Below are 18,174 nucleotides of genomic sequence, written 5' to 3' on the forward strand. Positions count from 1 at the left end.
CTGTCTCCAAATCCAGCCAAGCCAAGGTGAGAGGCCGCTCAGGCAGAGAACCAACTGTGTGTGCCCAGGTGAGCTGGGCACAGCCTTATCTCCTCACTGAAGGAAGCTGAGGCTGAGATTCGTGCAAAGCCACACAGCCAAGCTGAGACCCCACGGAGTGGGAGCAGGACAGGGCTGAGGGACAGTGACGATGGGGAGGGGGCAGTTTCAGAGAGGCAGGGGTATGTGAGACCCTCCTGGTCTTAGTTTAACTGCCCAGACACACCTTCCTTCACCCCCTCCCCCAGGCAGAGGAGAGCCCCCATTCCTGTTTTTGCCTGAGGACATTTCTCCCGTGGCTTTTCTTGTTGGTCAGATGGATTGTTCACCTTGGCCTCTAGAACATGAACCGATGAGGACAGGGCTCCGTTTCCCCCTGCTGCACTTCCAGTGCCAAACAGGCTCTCGCACACAGTAGGAGGTCAATACGTATTCATCGAACGAACGATTAAACTTTGGCTGTGCCTTTCAGTACTTTGGACACTTCTCGCTTCTTTCTTTTTGAAATAGCGTTATTGAGGAAGATTGGCATACAGTGAGCTGCACGCCCTTAAAGATTATAATTTGGCCCTGACCGGTGTGGCTCAGTGGATAGAGCATCCGCCTGCAGACTGAAGGGTCCCGGGTTCGATTCTGGTCAAGGGCATGTACCTTGGTTGCGGGCACATCCCCAGTGGGATCGATGTTTCTGACTCGCTATCTCTCTCCCTTCCTCTCTGTAAAAAATCAATAAAATATATTAAAAAAAAAAGATTATAATTTGATGTTTTGACACATTATACACCCATGACCGTCATCACCACAATCAAGATAATGAATATATCCATCATCCCCAAAGTTTTCCTTGTTCCCCTTTTTTTTTTTTTTTTAATATATTTTATTGATTTTTTACAGAGAGGAAGGTAGAGAGATAGAGAGTTAGAAACATCGATGAGAGAGAAACATCGATCAGCTGCCTACTGGGGATGTGCCCGCAACCCAGGTACATGCCCTCGACCGGAATCGAACCCGGGACCTTTCAGTCCGCAGGCCGACACTCTATCCACTGAGCCAAACCGGTTAGGGCCTTGTTCCCCTTTTTAATCCCTCCCTCCTGTCCCTAGGCAAAGCTAAACTGCTTTCTGTGGCTACATGATTAGTTTGCATTTTCTAGAATTTTCTGTAAATGGATTCAAGCAGTACCCATTGTTGGTTGGTTTGTGTTTTGGCCTGGCTTTCAGCATTATTACTTTGAGAGTCCTCCATGTTGCTGCATGCATTATTTCTTCATTTCTTTTTATGGCTGAGGAATATTCCATCGTGTGACTGTATAGGAGTTGGTTCAGCCATTCAGGCCTTGAAAGACATTTGGTTTTTTCCAGTTTGGGGCTAATAACAAATAAAGCCGCTATGAACATTTGTGTACAAAGTTTTGTATGGACATATATTTGCTTTTCTTATGGGTAAATACTTAGGAACAGTTTGAATTACATTGCAGGTGTATGCTTAACTTTTTTTAATTAAAAATTTTGTGTAAAAATATATATTTTGATTCTAGAGAGAGGAAGGGAGAGGGAGTGAAGTGAAAAACATTGATTGTCTGCCTCCTGCACCCTCCCCCTCACTGAACCCCAAACCTGAGCATGTGCCCTGAGCAGTAAGTGAACCCACAACCTTCTGGTGTATGGGATGACACTCCAACAAACTGAGGCACACCGGCCAGGGCATAACTTTTAAAGAAGCTTCCAAATTATTTTCTAAAGTGGTTGGATTAGAGATCAACCAAAGGACTTATATGCAAGTATATAGGCCTAACCAATGGACACAGACAACAGGGGGGTGAGGGCATGAGTGTGGGGGGGTAGGGAGTAATGTGGGGATAAGGACACATATGTAATAACTTAATCAATAAAGAAATTTAAAAAAAATAAGTGGTTGGACCATTTATACTCCCACCAGAAGTGCACGAAAGTTACTCATTCCTCTACATCTTTTTAAAAATATATTTCTGTACCTTTTAAAATATATATGTATTTTTTATTGATTTCAGAGAGGAAGGGAGAGGGAGATAGAAACATCAATGATAAGAGAGAATCATTGCTTGGGCTGCCTCCTGCATGCCCCCTACTGGGGATGGAGCCCACAACCCAAGCCTGTGCCCTGACCAGGAATGGAAGCCTGGCCTCCTGTTTCATAGGTCGGAGCTCAACCACTGAACCACGTGGCCGGGCAGTGTCTCTGACACTTGGCGTGGTCCGGTCTTCTCCATTTTAGCTGTTTTATAGGTGTGGCTCCTTGTGACTTTAGTTTGCATTTTCCTAATGACTAATGATGTCCAGCATCTTTTCACATGTTTATCTGCGATTAGTCGTCTTTGTTAAGTGTCATTTCTGATTTGGGCTTATTTCTTACTAGAGGCTCGGCGCATGAAATTCGTGCACGGGTACGGTTCCTAGGCCTGGCCTGCTATCAGGGCCATCTTCCCGAGCTGCCCGCAGCCAGCTCCGTCCCCTGCCACCATGTCAATTTGCATAGTACTCTTTTATTATATAGGATTATATAGGATAATTGAGTTCTGGAAGTTCTTTATACATTCTGGATATAAGCCTTTTTATCAGATATATAATTTGCAAATATTTTCTCCCAGTCTGTGACTTGGTTTTCACCTTTTAACAGTGTCTAAGGGAGGTTTTTTCTTTCTCTTTTTCTTTTGATAAAGTCCCAATTTACCAGTTATTTTTCTTTTATGGATCATTCTTTTGGAGTCATAGCTAAGAAATCTTTGCCTCATTCAAGAACACACAGATTCCCTTTTTTAGAGGTTGTATACTTTATTTTGACATTTCTGCCTTCTGGATAAATCTGTGGCTTCTTGAAGGGGTTATCGACACTTGCGGTGCCTGTGGCTTGCCCACCTCACTCCTCTGAGTCTAGTTCCTCTGCCCCATCCCAGCTGACCCCCAGGACCCCCAGAGTCCAGGTGTCATCTTGCTGCCCTGCCTAAAGGACTTGGCCTGTGTGCTGTGCTGTCACTCCTCACACTCCAGCTTCCACCTGCCCTCTGAGGAGCCTTCCTGGGCTGGGCCGGAGCCTCCTCCAGGCACTCGGGGTCCCTTGGGCTTGCTTCTGACATGGACCTGAGCATAAGGACCTGCCCCAGTCTTCTGCCACTAGAAGCACCCCACTCCTGAAGAAGGCTCAGGCCTAGGGCCCAGCTCAGGGCCTGGCACAAGGAGGGGCCCCACAAAGGTTTGTTGATGGAAGGTTTGTTGAGTGAGAACACTCTCAATCTCTCTGCCCCTAACCACAGATGAGGCAACCTGGGTGTGAGAAACTTAATTTTCATGTTTACGATAAAATTCCAGCCCAGCCGGTGTGGCTCAGTGGTTGAGTGTCGACCTATAAACCAAGAGGTCACAGTTTGATTCCATCAGGGCACATGCCTGGGTTACAGGCTCTATCCCCAGTAGGGAGCATACAGAAGGCAGCTGGTCAATGATTCTCATCATTGATGTTTCTATCCTTCTCTCCCTCTCCTTTCCTCTCTCTGAAATCAATAAAAACATATATATATAAATATAAAAGCCCAACTCGCCACCTGGGCTACGGGGCCCATGGTGTGGCCCTGAGGACTTCCACAACCTCATCTTGTGCTACTCGCCTCCTGCTGCTTGCTAGGCTTTCACTCCCTGAGTGTGCCATGCTGGCTTCTGCCTTGCCTGCCTGTAGAAGTGGCTGCCCCCCCTGCTGCTGTCTCTGCTCATTCCCATGTAATTCAGAGCACAGGTTGAAAGTCCCCTCCTTGAGGCGGCCCCCTGCCCCCATCTGCCCAGTGTAAAGGGACTGCCTGGTCCCTAGCTGCCCTCGCCAGTTGCGATGGTCTTAATAGCACATCCTCACTGTCTAACATTTTCTCGCTTGTGGTTAACAGGAAATCATTTCCAGGGGGGCAGGGATTTTGTCTGCTGTCTGCCCTCACTTTCCTCACACCTAGAACAGTGTCTGGTGCTGACGGGCTCCATGTTGAATGTTGAATATAGTAAATCAGCACAGAGCCGCTGAAGGACCCAGATGTCCCTGTGGCTGGGCCAGGCTTCTCCTCCTGCCTGGACTTATGCAGCCCGGCCACAGCCCACAGGATTCTGACCAGGCCCTTGTACCTGCGGAGCTCTCTGTCAGTACAAGGGCCACAGCTTGTGGGCTCCAGGGTCCTCCCGGGGAAAGGTTCCACAGCTCAGGGTCCTCCAGGGTCCTCACCAGGTCTTGGGAGCCAGTGGGGCAGGAAGAGGAGCTGGCCCAGGGACTAGCCCAGTGGCCCAGCTGGATAGGGGCCGAGCCTAGCCCCAATGTCCCTCTTACAAATGGGATAGATGTCAAGAGGGGAGAGAGGTGTTTGAAGTTACACAGAAAGTGACAGTGTGAGGACTTCTCTTGCTGGCCGTGAAATTCCCTAAATTAAAAACCAGCAGACCAGCAGGTGCCTCGTGCCCAGGGACTTGGAGACTTCCTGGCCGGTCCCAGCCTGTCCGTAGCCCTGCCCAGGCAGGACTTGGCTAAACTCGCCAGGCCCAGGAAAAGGAGGAGGGAGGGTGAGAGTGTGCCCTCCACCCACTGAGTCAGTCAGGGGAGGATGGCAGTGGCGGAGACCAGACAGGGGCATCCCTTGGCTTACGGGCGGGCACTGAGGCGGGCAGACAGTGAGGAACAGAGCAGGGTTGTCCTGCCCTCATGACTCACCCCACCCGCCCATCTGCCTCTCCAGGGAAAGACTCCCAGGAGGTTTCGGGACACACATGGAGGGCCCATCCCATTCCCAGGCCGCAGGCTGGGCCCCTGGAGAGGAGGAGTGTCGATCAGAGATCAGCATACTTTCCCGGGCGCTGTCTTGCGGGGGACAAGCAGCCTTGCAGGGCGGCAGAGTAGAGTGGGAGCCAGCCGAGGCTCTGCGGCTCGGAGAATGGCTTTCTCTTCCGCCCCAGCCTGGCCTTGCTGCTGGCAGGGTTGGGTTTTGGCCTGTTTGCTGATGTGAGGACACATCCTGGTTTGGGTTGGCCATTGGCATTTGCAGATGAAAAATAATGACCCTGATGATGGAAATGCTACTTGTTGTTTACTCTGGGCCAGCCACTGTGCTCAGCATTTCCCATTCATTGTTTCATTTAATTTCACAAGTAAATATAGTTATTATCCCCATTTTAGAGGTGAAAGAAATGAGGTGACAGAGTAGGCGAAGTGGTTTGCTTGAGGTCACCCAGCTAGGGAATGGTCAGGGTGGGACTCAAACCTGAGTCTTCTGAGAAAACAGAGTCCACACTCTTCGCTGAAGGGCGTCCTCCTGACAGGTTCCCTGCGGAGGGAGGGGCCTTGGCCTGGCTTTCTCCTTCCTGGCCAACTCCTACTTTTCCTTCGCCTCCTGATCCTAGACTCTCAGGCCCCCTGTGCACACCTGTCCTGTAACTGCTGTCCCACCTGTGCACACCTGTCCTGTAACTGCTGTCCCACCTGTGCTTCCAGGGCAGATAAAGCACTTAAGCTAGGTGCGTTACTTATATTAACACTAGAGGCCTGGTGCATGAATTCGTGCATGGCTGGGGTCTGGCTGGCCCGCCCCGATGGAAGTCCATCAGGCCGGGCCAGTTGCGGGGAAGGGGTGCCAATTGGGGCCCAGATCAGGCTGGCTGGCTGCAGCAGTGTGCATCACAGCCACTGGTCGTTCTGGTTGTTCCACTGTTTGGTCACTGGGCTTTTATATATATAAACAGGAATGCATGCAAGGGGCCCTGGGGCCCACAGGTGGGCCAGCAGCTTGGACACAGGGATATAGGGATAGGGTGGGCTTCTCCCTGGCAGGATAGAGGAAAGTGAGACCCCTGAGAGTGGCCTTAGGTCTGGCAGTCACCCTGGACCAGGGCATCTCTCTGCTCGACACATTGTAGCAGGACTGGCCCATGGAGGGGCTGGACATCAAGGGGCTGGACATGCAGAGGTTGCGTGTTTGGCCTGAGAGGTTCTAGGCCCAAGCCACATGCTTGGGAGGGGAGGGACCAGTTTGGGCCTGTTTGGGGAGGGGAGGCTTGAGGAGACCCCATCTCACAGATGCCCAGTGCTGCTTGCTCACTGTCCAGCCTGGAGGCTGCAGTCGGCTCTTCCATGCTGCCCCCAGTGGCACTTTTCCACAGCTGTTAGGTTTATACATGAAAACAGCCATACACAGGTCAGCATCTCCGCCTCCCCACTTCCTAGCTGTGTGAAGTTAGTGAGTAATCTAACTTGCAGCCCATTTCTCAATGATATTGTGGAGATAGTGAGGGTGAGATGGGATTCAAGGAATACCTGGCTGCTCTCTTCAACCCAGGGGCCTTTAGGGGCTGGTGTGAATCCCTGCTGGGAAGGAGGTTGTCTGTACCCTCCCCAACCATGGGCAGCATTAATGGGGCCCTGGGAGGGGGAGGTGGCTGAGCCCCAGCCCCACGCTCAAGTGGGCCCTCTCACCCCTAAAGCAGCTCCAGCTCCAGAATTACGCAGCAAGAGCCAAGAATCCAAGCACCAGGTGTGGGGACAGACCCTGACTGAGGTGGGCTCTCACCTTTGCCCACTCCTAAAGGCCTAGCGGTCTGGAGCCGGCAAATGCTAGAGCCAGAGGCAGCTGGAGGCTGAGCCCTCCTTCAGCCTCCAAGAAAGAGGCTGCTCCCCAGAGCCACAAAAAGGCACCACCCTGTTCTCAAGGCTCTGCTTCCAGGCCTGGCTCCACCATCTGAGGGAGGGAGCTGGGCTACTTGTCACCCTCCTGGAACCTGTGTCCGATGTGGGCAAGGACCCGTGGCAGTGGGCACTGTGGTGTCCTGTGCTGATGGGGCAGGTGGTAAAAAAGGAACCTGTGACACTTATGTCCACCCACGGATCAAGTGAGGATGACTGAGTGTTTCTTGAAACCCAAGGGGCTGTGTCACTCCCACTCTCTCCATCCCAAATCGGGGACCAGAAACAAAACAAGCCAGGAGCAAGCAGAAGACTATTATATATCATGCTTTTAATACAAACTTAAAAAAATCTGGAACAATATAAACTGTACAGATTTGATCAATCTTTTGTTTTGTTTTTTAAACTAAATCTCTAAACACACCAATGTCCCATTCCAAAATATTGCACAACATTCTGAATACAAAACGCTGATTGTATTCCTCCTTCACTAAAGAAAACAAGTTCATTGCCCTGCTCCCCAAGCCCCTCTCCACATTGCCTCAATGCCCCCTTCCCATCCCTAAGGGTCAAACTAGAGAATCTAGAGCTCACTGCATTGAGAAAAATACATCATTCTGGACTAAAAGTTTACACTCTTTACAAGATGATCCACCTTTTGATTTGTTCCTGGAAAGAGGGGTAGATAGAGGATGGGGAAAGGGGAGAAAAAGGTTTTATTCTCCTCTTTTTTATTTTAAAGTTTGTTTTTCCTGAAAAAATATCTTTGTTTCTCTCCTCTTTTTAAGAAAAAATCTTGAAAAGAAAAAAATTACATTTTACGTTAGAAATATACATATATTATATATACCTCTTACATTTTACAAATGTAGCAAATTATTCAATACAAACGGACACCAAAAAATGTAAAAAATAAAAAAAAAAGTTTTCCTACCAAACCAGGTAAATTAGTGCAGATTTCTGTTTCTGTTTTCTTAAAATAAAAAAATTTGAAGCAAAAATGCCTAGATTTGAGACAAGACAGACTGAACTGGGCCCAAGAGCCCAGCACTGGAGTCATGCTCCTGAACACACATTTTTCTTCGTATTTCAAGACACTAAGGGGTTGGTCTCGCCCTCTCCCTACATGTGGCGAGAAAACAAGCTGACCAGGTATAGGGGGGGTACCTGTGTGCGTGAGTTTGGGAGGAGGGAGCGGGGAGGGGGCATAAGGCAGCATCCAACCTTTCCCAGGGAGCAGCAACCTGCCTGGGCCTGTCACCTGCGTGGGAGCCAAGGGCTGGGGAGAGAGGGTGGCCCAGATTGGGCTGGCCCCTGAGGAGTCTAAGGGGACAGATGGTGCTGGGCTGAGGAGGCAGGGCACTGCCCTGCTGGGGGAGGTAGAGCTGGTGCCCAGTGCGGGGAAGGCTGGCAGTGTCTATCTGGGCTGGACCCACTGCCAGAGCAGTTGCCCACTTGGGTCGCTGGGGAGGATGGGGTGGGGTGCCGAGGGCTTTGGAACTTTCCAGTGATGGGGGCCCTGATGCCATGTGCCCCACTTGCCAAAGCATCATGGCATGGAAGCTGGCCCACTACGGTTGGGTTGGAGAAACAGCTCTTCTGGCAGAGGTGGGGAGCAAATGCTCTTCTATATCCAAATGCCCCAGCTTCAGTGGCTAAGCCTGGCCTGCCCAGACCACTCCTCTGGCATCAAGGCCAGTGGCGTTAGGTCGGGCAGTGAGAGGGGATGGGCAAGAGGTACCAAAATGTTCCCAAGCAGGCAGGGGCAGAAGTGCACGACAACATCTACAGCCAAAGGACCCAAAAGTCTCAATTCAAGGCTCAGGGCTGCCCACTACAGGCACTGATTCAGAATTCCCACCCCAGGGTGCTTAGGTGAGCAGCTCCCACCCTGGGCTAGTCACACAACAGGAGGGTCCAGGGACTTCTCTTAGGCATCAGAGGCTGGGTATTCCCCTCAGCCCCTCACAGCTACCCTCCCCCCCTTTTTTTTGGTCAAATACAAAAGTGCAGATCCCTCTGCAGTCCGGAAACCAGTTCCTCCTGCAGTGCTTTCCCCTGGGATTGTCTCAGGCTCAGCCAGTCTCACCCACCATGTGACCCACCCTACAAAAGGCCTGACAATCGCCCTAGCCTATTCCCCCACCTCAAACATAAATAAGCATTTGCTACAACCCAGAATCACATGGGGGGCGGACGGGACGGGGGGAGTTTCACATGGCTTGGAATTCTTTAAAGTAGGATAGCAAATCATCGCATACTGGCCCCCACCTCCCTACTCACACCTCACAGGCCCAGGGAAGAAAAGGCTGCCTGAGAGGCCACACATATCAGCGGCTGTGTCTCCAGGGCCACGGTGTAGTCTGGGACGCCAGGTGGGAATGGTGGTGTGCGGGCCACAGGACAGAGATGAAAGGAATTCCAATAGAGGGCTACCTCCCTGGAGTCAGACGTCAGCTCTGGGGGGAGGGTGTCAAGCGGCCAGCCAGCAGCTCCCTGTGACCCATGCCTGAGGAGCGGGGCTTGGGCCAGACCTATTTGGGTGGCAGGACACAAGGCCTGCTGAGGTCGGATGGCTCTGAGTGAGAGGTTAGCTGGGTGATGGATACAGTGACAGGGGACAGCCTCTCCCTGTTCTGAGGGCCAGGCCCCAGCTGTGGCTCCTGTGAGCTTGAACACACCAATCCTAAACCAGGTGTGTGAAGGAGGGAGGGAGGAAGAAAGGGACGGAGCAGCAATTCACATCAGGACCATTCTTAGCACAGGAAGCCACTAATTAAAGATGTTATATAGAAAACTACATGTAAGGAAAAAAACAAAAGAAAAAACAAACCCCAAACCAACCAAATAAATCATAGGCAGGCAGGAAAACAGCAAGGAGGTTGCGTTAAACACGATTCAGGTGCCTCGGCTGCCTCTTTTCTCTAGAAGTGAGAGTGAGAAGATTGGGAATATTTTCGTATATTTCTTTTCCTCTTTTTTTGGCCTTTCCTTTCCTTTTTCTCTTCTGTGGTCTTGGGTGCTCCTGGCCCCGCAGGCAGGGGGGTGGTCAGTTGGCCAGCACGACGGGCTGGAACGGCTGGCTGGGATACTGCATGGTGTTCAGGTTGTAGCTGAGGCCTTCCACGAAGGGCGTCTTCTCCAGGAAGAGGCTGTTGGCACCGCCTCCGAACACCTGGGTCATGTCGAAGCTGCTGCTGTTGCAGGTGCCGGCCCCACTGCCCTGGCCATCGGCCCCATCAAAGAAGAGGCTGGGCGAGCCACCGCCATTGTACACGAACTCCTTGGCATTGGGCGAGAGCTGGGACTGCGGGGCCGGGTTGGGGGCGACGAAGTTCAGTGAGTGCACAGACGGAGAGAGGCTCTTGTGCTTCAGCAGGTTGTTGGTGGGAGAGCGGGCCAGGCGAGGCTGCGGCGGTGGGGGCTGCTGGCCACCTGCCCCACCGCTGGCCACGCTCCCACCACTGGCTGCCCCTCCGCCCTTCTTCATCTTGGTGGAACCAAACTTGGTGGCAGCGAAGGAGGCAGTAGTAAAAGTGATGGGTTGGGCGGAGCGTGGAATGAAGGTGGGGCTGGGAGACTGACCAAAGGATGGTGAAGGGGAGTTGGACAGGGAGCTGTCCTGACTGCCAATGGGCACAAATACCTGGGCATCAGGATTGAAGCTGCTCTTGATCTCCTTGTCCAGCTCTGGGGCCACACAGCCCTCGCTGTCATCCAGGTATAGCACTTTCACAGCCCCCTTCTCACCAATCTGGTAGGACACCTCGAAAGGGTCGATCCAGACGCTCAGCTCCTCAGGCACGTTGGCCCGCACATCCTCCACCGCCAGGCCGCTCCGCTTGGCGGCCAGCTCCACCACAGGGTCCACTATCTCCCCAATGTGGACGCAGCGAAAGCCAGAACCCTTCAGTGGCTTGTCAGGGTACCAGTGGCCTTCATATTTCTTTTTTAAGAGCCGCTCTAGCTCCTCCCCAAACAGGTCTGCCCGGCGCCGGGGCAGCTTGTTGTACAAGTAGGAGATGATGAAGTTCAGGGCCACTTTGATCTCCAGCTGCATGGCGCTTTCCTAAGCAAACAATCAGTGCAGGGCACGTGCACAAGCCACGGACAGCGGCAGAAGACGGAAGGTGGGCAGCCTTGGGCTCCAGAAGGCCCTGGGAAACAAGAGGGGGCATCATGAGTAAACATGCAAAGAGCCGGGGTCCCATGGCCAAGGACAGACAGGAAAACACCAACTGCAGGTCACAGACCTGAGGTCCCATTTTTGCCCCACCAGTGACTAGTTTTATTTGTGTGACTGGGCAAGTCACTTGTTCTGAGCCTTGGTTTCATCAGCAACATGAGGTTACCATGAAGATTAGGTTAGTTCAAGGATGTAAACTGCCTCACACGGTACCTGGTTTTTAGTAGGTACTTGATAAAATTAGCTTTTTTTCCTTTTAAGTAATTCTAAAGAAAATAGGGTTGCTGCAGTTCCCAGTATTTTGAGAATTCAGACCACTGGATGACTGGCACCAAAAAAAATATGGAGCCCTTAATTTAGCTGGAGAAGGGAAGGCTCCTGCTAATGTTCTCTGTAATATCTTGGTGAAACTGTGCCAAGTTGTCACAGGCCAAGGTCTAAGTTCATAATCTTTAGTTTTCCTCCTTAAGTGGAAGGGATGCAGGTCATTGAACAAGAAACAGCACTGCCAACATTTCGCTGGGTGCTTGGACTCCAGTCACATCCCATGTGTCATGCTGTGCTCCCTGGGTGTGTGTGTGCTCTGGCTCACTCTGGGTTTGCAGAACTGATTTCAGAATTGCACAGTGTAACCAAGGCAAGCACTGCCATCCAGAGAGCCTCCAAGAATAGAGATGAGAGCATGAGCCCCAGGAAAAGTCAAAACCTGTCAGAACCAGAGGCCTGGGCCAACAACAGAACTGCTGACACTGCTGATGGCAGCTGCCCTGGGGCAGTGGAGGAAAGGAGAGGGAAGGAGGGTCCTGCTGGCCAACAGATCTTTACCAGCAGCACTAGCATGGCCTGAAGGAATCTCTGTCGTTTCTGGCTAGAGCAAGCATGTCAAACTCAAGGCCGGCGGGCCGCATGTTTGACATGCTTGGGCTAGAGAGGGTAAGTGATGAGGAGGGCAGAGAGGAGGAATTTTCCATGACCCTGAGGCTTCCAGCTGGGGATCCATCATCACTCAGTCTCCCAGGGACAGTGTGACCACCTGTCCTTGGCACGGGATCAGATTTATCAAGTGTTTAGAGATCCCTGGAGCGGAGGCAGCCCAAGATGAACACTCAGATTGTTATTTTGGGACTCCCTCATAGCCAGATTGCACAGAGGTCAAACAAGTTTAGTTCCCAGGTCTGGGCCAGCCTCATGTCTCAGGAAGATGATCTGTGAGGTCCTAAGACCCAGTGAGTTTCATCTCCTCACTTTCTCCAAACGACAGCTCCAGGCTCATGCTGTGGGTGAACTGAACTCAAAAGGCCACCCCCTTCCAGGGCCAACCAGGCCAGAACATGTTCCCAGCCAGACCTCTGGGTGAGAGTGTGCTGCTGAGCTCAGCACAGAGACAAGACTGATCCATGATCTGTCAAGGGCATCTTCTGTCCTGTGACCGATCTGGAGCTGGAATTTGATAAAAACCCCTTTAGGTCCAGCACAGAGTATCCAGAGACTAATTATAGGCGTGAGGATCTCGAGTTTTCTGAACACCTGCCTCAACTACATCCCTTCTCATTTTCAGCCCTTTGCCTTAACTCATTTCCCTATAGTTTTCAGACCTGGGCCATGGCTCCCAGGGACATTTTTAGGATTGAATCCTCAAGCAAAGCTCTCTGAGGCAAGTCTCAGAGAAGATGCACTGGCTCAATCTGGAGCATCATACACACTGGCCAGGTCTAGTCCTGCCCCCATTTCAGGTCTGAGGAGGCAGAGGGTCACGTGGGGCGTCATCAGAGGTGCCATCAGCATGCCTCTCTCAAGCCCTCCACAGGGATGCCCAGGCTCCAGGGGACCCTTATCTCCTCTCAATCCCAGACTCCAACAAAGACTTAATCTCCAAGTTGCTCCAAATGTCTATTCATGGTCACTACAGATCAATTTCAGGGTCCTTTTAGTTTTCAGAGAAAGAACAACGGTAGATTAAGAGCCTTTCTGTTTGTGAGGCCTGAGTTCATCACCAGATGCAAAGCTAGCCACCAGGAACTTGGGTCTCCACTCAAGAACAGCGGTATGGAAGGGCCACAGTGGTGGCCCACTAGAGGTGTCCAAACACAGAGGAGACTGAAAAATTGTGAAGAAAGTTGGTCCTGGTTCCCAAGAATGAGCCTGAAGTTAATTAAAGACAGTGTTTTCAGAAAAGTAAGAGACCTAAATCCAGCATCTGACACTTCTCAAGGCACACACAGCCTCGGTATGCCTCCTACGCCTTTCTAGCCCTCTCTAACTTGGGTGCATATTTGCCTTTCAAGTTAACCTCTCCTAAACAGTTCAGCCTCAAAATGGGAGCATTTCAAATGCAGGCCAAAGTCACTGGGATAGAAGCCTCCCACCTCAATATACAATAGAACCACTGTCATCAGCCCTGCCCAGCTAACCAGTTTCTGCAGCATCAGCAACTAAAGCTGCACACCAATTTATACCTCAGTGATGCTGCCGCACAAATAAGGAAGTATATATAATGCCACCTTTGCCTCTTTAATTGGAGAACAGGCTAAGCCAGATGGCTGTGGGGTGGAACCTTACAAAAATGCCAGACAACCAGACTGATATTTTCTGCTCTATCAGCTCAGGCTCTAATTTTGACTTCAAGAAGCTTAGGGAACACAGGATTAAAGCACTGGTGCTGTCTTGTCTTTAACTAAAGATAGAAATAGCCACTCTGATGAGTTTGTTCATTTTTTTTTTTTTTTTTTTTTAGGCAATGGGCAAATTCTAGAGCTTGTATATAAAATATTCATAGAATGTGGTAAGATTAGAAAGCTTAGAAATAACTACCCTTCAATAAAAGGAACAAGTAGAGTTGGGTTAAGCAGCAGGAAAGGACGCTAAGGTTTCCAACCTTGACTCAGGGGCAGAAGGTCAGAAAGGTGGCAAATGGAGGTGGGGTGGGGGGAGGCTGTGTTTAACAACAGCAAATCTACATTTTGTCAATATACCAAAAAGTTGCAAATGTGAGACTAAATTCTGTCTTATCTTATTTAGAATCTTACCCCCTTCACTAGTTTGCTTTCAGCAACAAAGTTAATCCTGCGCTGAATTGTGTTTTAAAGAAAAGTGTGTAAAAGGACAAAAATGGGGGGGGGAAAAGGATGGCTGCAGACGATGTGGTGATGGGATTCCAGAGAAAACATCTAGCAAAAATACAAAGGAAGAATTTTAAGAAGATAAAGTTATGAAGTTATGTTTTAAACGAGAAAAGGAGAGATGATGGCAGAGGAAGCCACCAGACTCCCCAAACCATGAGAATCTATAAAAATATTGAGGCACCTGAAGCTTTAACATCCAAATCGTCTTACAACCAAGCACAACTGGATTCAAGTGAGTGTGGACAGAGGAGTCAGGGGGGAGGGATCCTCAATTTTGACAAGGCCAGTAGGTGTCATAAGCTGGGTGCCTGCGAGTCAGAGCTGAGCTCCAGGGGGACAGGGGACAAACCCATCCCACCGGTCCTGGAGCGCCCCGTTGGGCAGGTGTGGTTGAAAGGTTCCAGGACTTGTGGCAACTGAGTGCGCCCCGCACCCCCCCCACCCCCCGCCCCACACCATCACCCCCAAACACAGGCTGGCACAGCCCCCGTCTGACTGCCAGGTTCCTTCTGCCTAGGAGGGCCTTTTCTAGGGCTCTCTCGGTTCCTCCAAAGCCGGGAAGACTTGACTGAACCCCAATGTAAGTGGAGAGACCGGCAGTAAAGTTGCGCTCTGCATTCTGGGAATCGTAGTCCCCACAAACCTCACGCTCTGGTTAGAAGCAAGTGACCTACTTCCTCTGCACACTACACCTCCCTGCGCACTTTGCGAAGGCTCAGCCGGCAAACCACGCATGCCCAGTAAAGGGAGCTGGCCGATGGTCGGAGAACCATGGAAAAGTTTCCGATGCACATGCGCGCTGTGGCGGATGGCCCCATCCCCCGCCCTCGGCCTAGTACATTTTATATAAATTCTACTCGTCAGGCCCACGCGCCGTGGTTTACCACCCTACCGTATCCATGTCTTGGTTTCTCGAGAGGCTGAACTCTTTCTCCCCACCACCTCCCATGACCGCTGAACTAAGGATCTGCTTCAAATGAGTTCTTCTCGGCTGAGGGCGGAGGTCTGGAATGGATAAGGTCACATTCCCACCCCGCTGCCCCTGCGGCTTTAATCTGTATTCCTGGGGCTTGGTGGTCTCCGTCTGGAGTTGCTGTAGGTTCGGTGGATTCAAAAAGAAAAGAGCCTTTTCATTCAACGCCCAGCGGGCTCGGCTCCAGCATCCCAACAGCCAAGAAAGTAAGGGCAGGAATGAAAAGCCAGTTCCCCGGGCCTCTTGGCCAAAGAAATTCCCAGATAAACTGCGGGGAGGCGCCAGGCCGACAATCTGACGGCCGATGCCAGCGGGGCCCAAACCTCACGCCTCTTCTAATCCAAGTCCCAGTAACCAGACCCGGAGAGGAACATGGGAAAAGGTTCCCGGGCAGGGAAGGAAAAACTGTGCCTCTGACACCTGCACGGCCCCTTCCAACACTTAAAATTGTTTGCATCTCCTCCCACTGCAAGGCCTGCTCTCCGACCAGACTTACCAGCTTCTCAGCAAAGCTCCCCTGCGGAGCGCTAACCCTCTCTAATCCCTCCCTCCACACAAGCCTGCTTCCCCCTCCCCTCAGGAGGGGGATGGGGACAGGTGCCCAAGAAAGCCACAGGGGTGTTTTTCTGCTGGAAAATCTAAGATGAGGGACCCACTCCTGGGGGGGCGGGGGGAGGAGAAAAAGGTCAGTGTACTGAGCAGGCCCCAAGACCCTCGCCGCTGGCCCCCAAGTTGAAGCCTGCTGGATGGGGTTCTGGTTCCCTGGGGGCTGGGAAAGGGCCTGCCAGTTGCCTTTCCTCTCGCTGCCCCCTCCTCCCCCCCCTTTCTGGTCAAGGACACCGTCCATCCCCTGGACAGGAGGGAAGGGGCTCAGGCTCTTCCTCCCGGGCACCTCACCCCATCAATCCACCCACTGCTATTGCTCTCAAGGCACTTTTTTTCTGGCCCAGTTTTCCCTGAAAACACTAAAGAGGATAAAGAGCTTAAGCCCAAATGCTGAATTCCGGCTCAGTGGCAAGAGGACAGCCAGCAGTGACCGGTTCAAAAGGGGACTGTCCACCCTTCATCCCTCAGGCTTCACCCGGCCAGATACAAACCTATTAATCCTTGCCCCCCCGCCCCCCCTTCCCCGCACAGGGGAAAAGCAGCAGAAAAACAAGGCCTGCATTCCCTCCTGCCTCTGATGTACTCAATGGTGATGGGAGTTAGGTGTTTTGGAGGAACAAGAAAATTCTAGCCAGTCTCTAGGGAGATTAAGAACTGAGGGGGGCGGACAGGGGGGAATGCACCCCACCCAGGAGCGGGCCACACTTGGAGGAGGGAGAGAGAGGAGCTCTGGGGTACCCCAGGCTGAGAGCGAGCGTGCGGCGGGGAAATGGAGCGCGGGGGGAAGGGGGTTCCCGGGGGAAGGGAAATGCTGCCCAGGTGTGGGGCGGGGGCGCGACAGCAGCGTGGAGCGTCCAGCGAGCGAGGAGCGGGGGTGGGTGCGGAAGCCGTGGGGACTGTCGGGTCTCCGGGCCCCCCACGCACTCACGGGTCTCCGCGGCGGCGGGCGGGCTGCCGACCCGGCGGCTTCTCCCTCCAGAGCGGTCCTGGGCGCGGGGCGGAGACCGCTCTCCCTTCCTTCCACGGGCGCCGCCAGGCCGGGCGCGGTGTCCCTTCCTTCGCGGAGGGTTGGGGGCGAGGCGGAGGGTCACGGGCTCCGGCTCTCAGTAGTAATTCTCGCAGCTTTCCAGGAGGCCGGGCTCCGCGGCGGGGGCGGGGGGCGGGAGGGCCGGCCGGCGGCGGCGCGGGGACGGCGGGCCGGAGGGTGGCTGGCGTCGCGGGACGGAGGACGGTCCGGGCTGTGGCCGGCGGGCGGTGCTGCCCTTCGGGCCCCGCGTCTCCCAAGCCGCTCCCTCCCCTCCGCCGACGACCCGCACCTGCCCGCGCCCCGGCCCGAAGTGAGCAAAGTCAATGAAAAGTTTCACCCTTAGCAACCCTGCGCACGGATCCGCTCCCGCCCGGCGTGATGCGTCCTCCGCCCGCGGGGCGGGGCCGGGCGGCCGGGACTACTTCCGAGCGGGCGGGCGGCGGAACCCCGGCGCTGCCGACGCGCGCGCACCTGCCCTCGCCCCCCCGCCGGGCCGACTCTGCCCGGCGCCCCGGTCCCCGCTCCAACGTCAGCGAGGCCGCCTGCCCTGCGCATCGCGGCGCCTCCTCGTAGTCATGTCCGTCAGGCCCCAAACCACTGGGATCCGCTCGCCGTGCAGGCTGTGTCCGCAGGTGGACAGCGGGCTCTGGAGGGCAGGGTCCTGGGATGGGACCGCGCCGCCCGCGTGGGGTGTGCTGGCTGCGGGGAGCACGGCTGTCGGCGGCCCGACACTCGCCCCCAGGCCGCCTCGGCGAGTCCCTCCAGCTCCGGGCGACCGGCCGTGCGGCTGCCCTCGCACCGCCCGTGACGAGCGGCAGGGGCGATGGGAGGGGCGAGGGGACGACCCGAGCGCTGGAGACGTTTCGGGCTTCATCCCCTCGGCTCAGCCCGGCTCTGCGCGCTCGTGCGTCCTCAGAGGGCGCCCGGGACGGCTCAGGGAGGGTGAGGGGGACCGGGAGGGAGAAGGGGGAGGCGAGGGAGAAGCCGGACGGCCACGGGGGGCAACCGCCTCTGGCGCCCCGTTACCTCGCGGCGGGGCCCGGCCCCTCTGCGGACGCCCCCGCTCTCTCCCCGGCTGGTGACCCGCCACCTTGCTCTGTCACAGCCCCGCCGGGGGGGTGGGGGTCTGCGCCGGCCAGGCCTGGGGGCGCCGGTCCCGGATGTGGAGCGCCTCCTGCCCGGGCCTGGCCACGCGGCTCTGGGTCACTGTGACTCGGCAGGACGCGGAGTGCGGGGAGGGAGGCCAGTGCCCTGTCCGCTGGCTCCTGTCCCTCCCTCAGTCGCCCCTTCCCCATCTCTCCCACCCCGACCTTTATTCTCATTACAGACAGTTCCAGCCCAGCGCAGCCGCCAAACGCACGGCGGGTGGTGAGATCCAAAAATTTCCAGCTACGAACAGTGGGCACGTTTCCCCCTTGGTCGTTCTTTTTGGCAAGGGCCGAGCGCAACAGCAGCGTGTGGGGCTAAACGCGCTTTCCTTGACTGCAGCAGAGAAACCCCGAACTGGAGCACACACTCCACGGCGGAGCCGGGAGCCCCATCC

General features: G+C 53.8%; 1 protein-coding gene across 2 annotated transcripts; it reads right to left on the reverse strand.

Moving 5' to 3' along the window:
* Positions 1 to 7,028: 7,028 nt before the first annotated feature.
* Positions 7,029 to 16,723, reverse strand: TOB2 (transducer of ERBB2, 2). Of its 2 annotated transcripts, none has more exons than XM_036297513.1 (2): positions 16,529 to 16,723; positions 7,029 to 10,874 (listed from the first exon to the last, which is right to left on the reverse strand). In XM_036297513.1, exon 2 carries the CDS (start codon positions 10,775 to 10,777, stop codon positions 9,767 to 9,769), a length of 1,011 nt encoding a protein of 336 aa, XP_036153406.1. In that variant the 5' UTR covers positions 10,778 to 10,874; positions 16,529 to 16,723; the 3' UTR covers positions 7,029 to 9,766. The 2 variants fall into 2 exon arrangements, with proteins under 2 accessions (XP_036153406.1, XP_036153405.1); XM_036297512.1 differs by having other exon boundaries at positions 16,533 to 16,722.
* Between the last annotated feature and the right edge of the window lie 1,451 nt (positions 16,724 to 18,174).

The sequence above is a fragment of the Myotis myotis genome, unplaced genomic scaffold (assembly GCF_014108235.1).
Source record: "Myotis myotis isolate mMyoMyo1 unplaced genomic scaffold, mMyoMyo1.p scaffold_m19_p_3, whole genome shotgun sequence".
In the NCBI taxonomy this organism is placed as follows: domain Eukaryota; kingdom Metazoa; phylum Chordata; class Mammalia; order Chiroptera; family Vespertilionidae; genus Myotis; species Myotis myotis.